Here is a 2,240-nt window from a genome sequence, read left to right on the forward strand (position 1 = left end):
TTTTTCATAAACTTAACCTAGAGTGCAAAATATGGATATCTTTCTCTACTTGTGCATGAATATATCTTTTCTTATTCGAGATTCATTCAATTTGAATTAACAGCTCGTACTAATTGTAAGAATGACAGAGATAAATAAAAAAACAATGAAAAATATCGTGTTATCGAGATGAAAATAAATAATTTCTTGAAACTTTCCAGATGATATATAAATCTTAATATGTACTTTTATATATTATATATCGTATGTGCGTGCACATATATGTACATACACGATAAAATCTTGTATATATTTTGGAAACTAAAAATACATATGAAGCAATATATGCCTATGGATGTAAGAAATTTTATATTAAGATAGAGAGAAAGGAACATGTATTTAGGCAAAAGAGATCTCAGGTGATTATTTTAAATACAGGGTTTTTAAAGAGCGCATGTAAATCTTTTCTGATATTTTATCATTTCTTTAGATTTATTTCATTCGAATAGATTTTTCTGTTTTTATTTTGTCTCCTTATTTGATGCAAGATTTTACTTGAAAACTTTTCCTTGATTAAATTTACGTCCCTCTTTGTCCGTGCCAACCCAACTGAAATATTGTTCGACCAATGTTTTTGTTTCGTCCTTAGATGGATCAAGCTTTGTCCAACTATAAGATTCGAAATCCACTTGCCAATCTGGACTCAGCTAGAGAAAAAGAAAATATTTTTACATTTTAACACAAATATTCTCTATATATTTCATTTAAGTGCTCCTATAAAACTTACTGTAAAAACAAGGTCTTGTCCTCGCCAGACCCAAATGCCACTGATCGTATTGTCATTGTCTTCCCCGAATATACAGCAACTAGCAAATGCACCTTTTCTCAATGAATCTAATCGTTGATACATACCACTGATTAAATTGCAGGACATGAAAACCTACATAAACACAAAAGCACGCATATTAATGATTATAAGTATACTGTTTAATTTTTTAAATACTTCTCAAACATCTGCATACCTTCGTTAATTCATTATTATACTTATATTCGCTAAGCCAAATACTATAATTTTCCGAATCAAACTTTTGCCAGAAGTAAGGAATTGATTTAGATTCATCTTCGTTAGAGTAAAATCGTTTAAAATCATCAAGGTCGAATGAGCTTTTAGGCATCGAAGCAAAGGGATTCTTTTTTTTCGGCTCGGCGGCTAAAGCCTCCTCCGTTGCGTCAGCTTCATCTTCTACTGCTGCAGTCTTTTCCGTTACAACTTTACATTCTTTCTTAGACTCCTTAGTTTCCTTTTTAGATTCCTTTTCTTTCTTTTCTTTTTTCGAACTCTGTACAAGATAATAATTTACTAATATATTAATCTTTCTTTTGTGACAATTATATATTTTCATTGATATATTAACCTTTCCCTGAGTTTCTGCAAATTTCTTAGGATCATATTCGATAGTCTTATCCGCCAATTTAAAGGCACCGATTACAGCAATGGATTCAGGTTGATAAATGACCGTTTGGAACCATCGATTTACATTCTGGTAAGGCTTACGTAATTCCGGCTCAAGAATATATTGATACAAGTGTAACAATGTCATAGCTACACAAATATCCGCCAAAGTCAATCGTTCTTCTACTAAGTAAGTTCGTGTAAGCAAATGAGAGTTCAAAGCAGCGAGTGCTTTATATATATCTTCTTTAGCATGCTCCACAGTCTAAAAGAAACCATATAAATTCAACTAATTAATGTTACATTAGCATTTTATGTCATAACTTTACATATGCATGCATATTTGTATCAAGTAATAAATGTATGTATATACAATATTATAAAAGCACATGCCTTTTAAATGCACATGCTTTTTATGTAAGTATTATATGCATAAACTTTAATCTACCTCTCTGTGTTACAAAGAATGGCTATGTTGTGCCAATTTTGCCTTTGAAGGAGGATACATGTAATCACGTATGCAAAATTAAATACCTAATGCAATATGGAAAAAATTTACAGTAATACCTGTTTATGATATGGCATTATTCCAAGTAAAGGAAACACCCAAGCACAGCTGGCAGGAAGAATTTCAGAATCAGCGAATCCTAACCATTGGATAACCAACGCACGTTCAATATCAGTTTTCCCTCTCAATTGATCATTAGCCACTATAAATATGGCACACACACACACACACATATATATATATATATAGATAGATATATATATATATATATATATATATATATATATATATATATATATA

The 2,240-nt window shown here is 30.7% G+C and overlaps 1 protein-coding gene across 1 annotated transcript in view; it reads right to left on the reverse strand.

Moving 5' to 3' along the window:
- Positions 1-396: 396 nt before the first annotated feature.
- Positions 397-2,240, reverse strand: part of LOC108753699 (elongation factor 1-gamma) — a 2,833-nt gene continuing 989 nt past the window's right edge. Inside the window, exons 4-8 of the mRNA XM_018495547.1 lie at positions 2,000-2,178; positions 1,395-1,697; positions 1,002-1,319; positions 767-919; positions 397-686 (exon numbers count right to left, since the gene is read on the reverse strand). Coding sequence (XP_018351049.1) covers positions 531-686; positions 767-919; positions 1,002-1,319; positions 1,395-1,697; positions 2,000-2,178 — 1,109 coding nt within the window. The 3' untranslated portion in view covers positions 397-530. The remainder of the gene's footprint in view (positions 687-766; positions 920-1,001; positions 1,320-1,394; positions 1,698-1,999; positions 2,179-2,240) is intronic.

This window comes from Trachymyrmex septentrionalis, unplaced genomic scaffold, assembly GCF_001594115.1.
Source record: "Trachymyrmex septentrionalis isolate Tsep2-gDNA-1 unplaced genomic scaffold, Tsep1.0 scaffold70, whole genome shotgun sequence".
Taxonomy (NCBI): Eukaryota; Metazoa; Arthropoda; class Insecta; order Hymenoptera; family Formicidae; genus Trachymyrmex; species Trachymyrmex septentrionalis.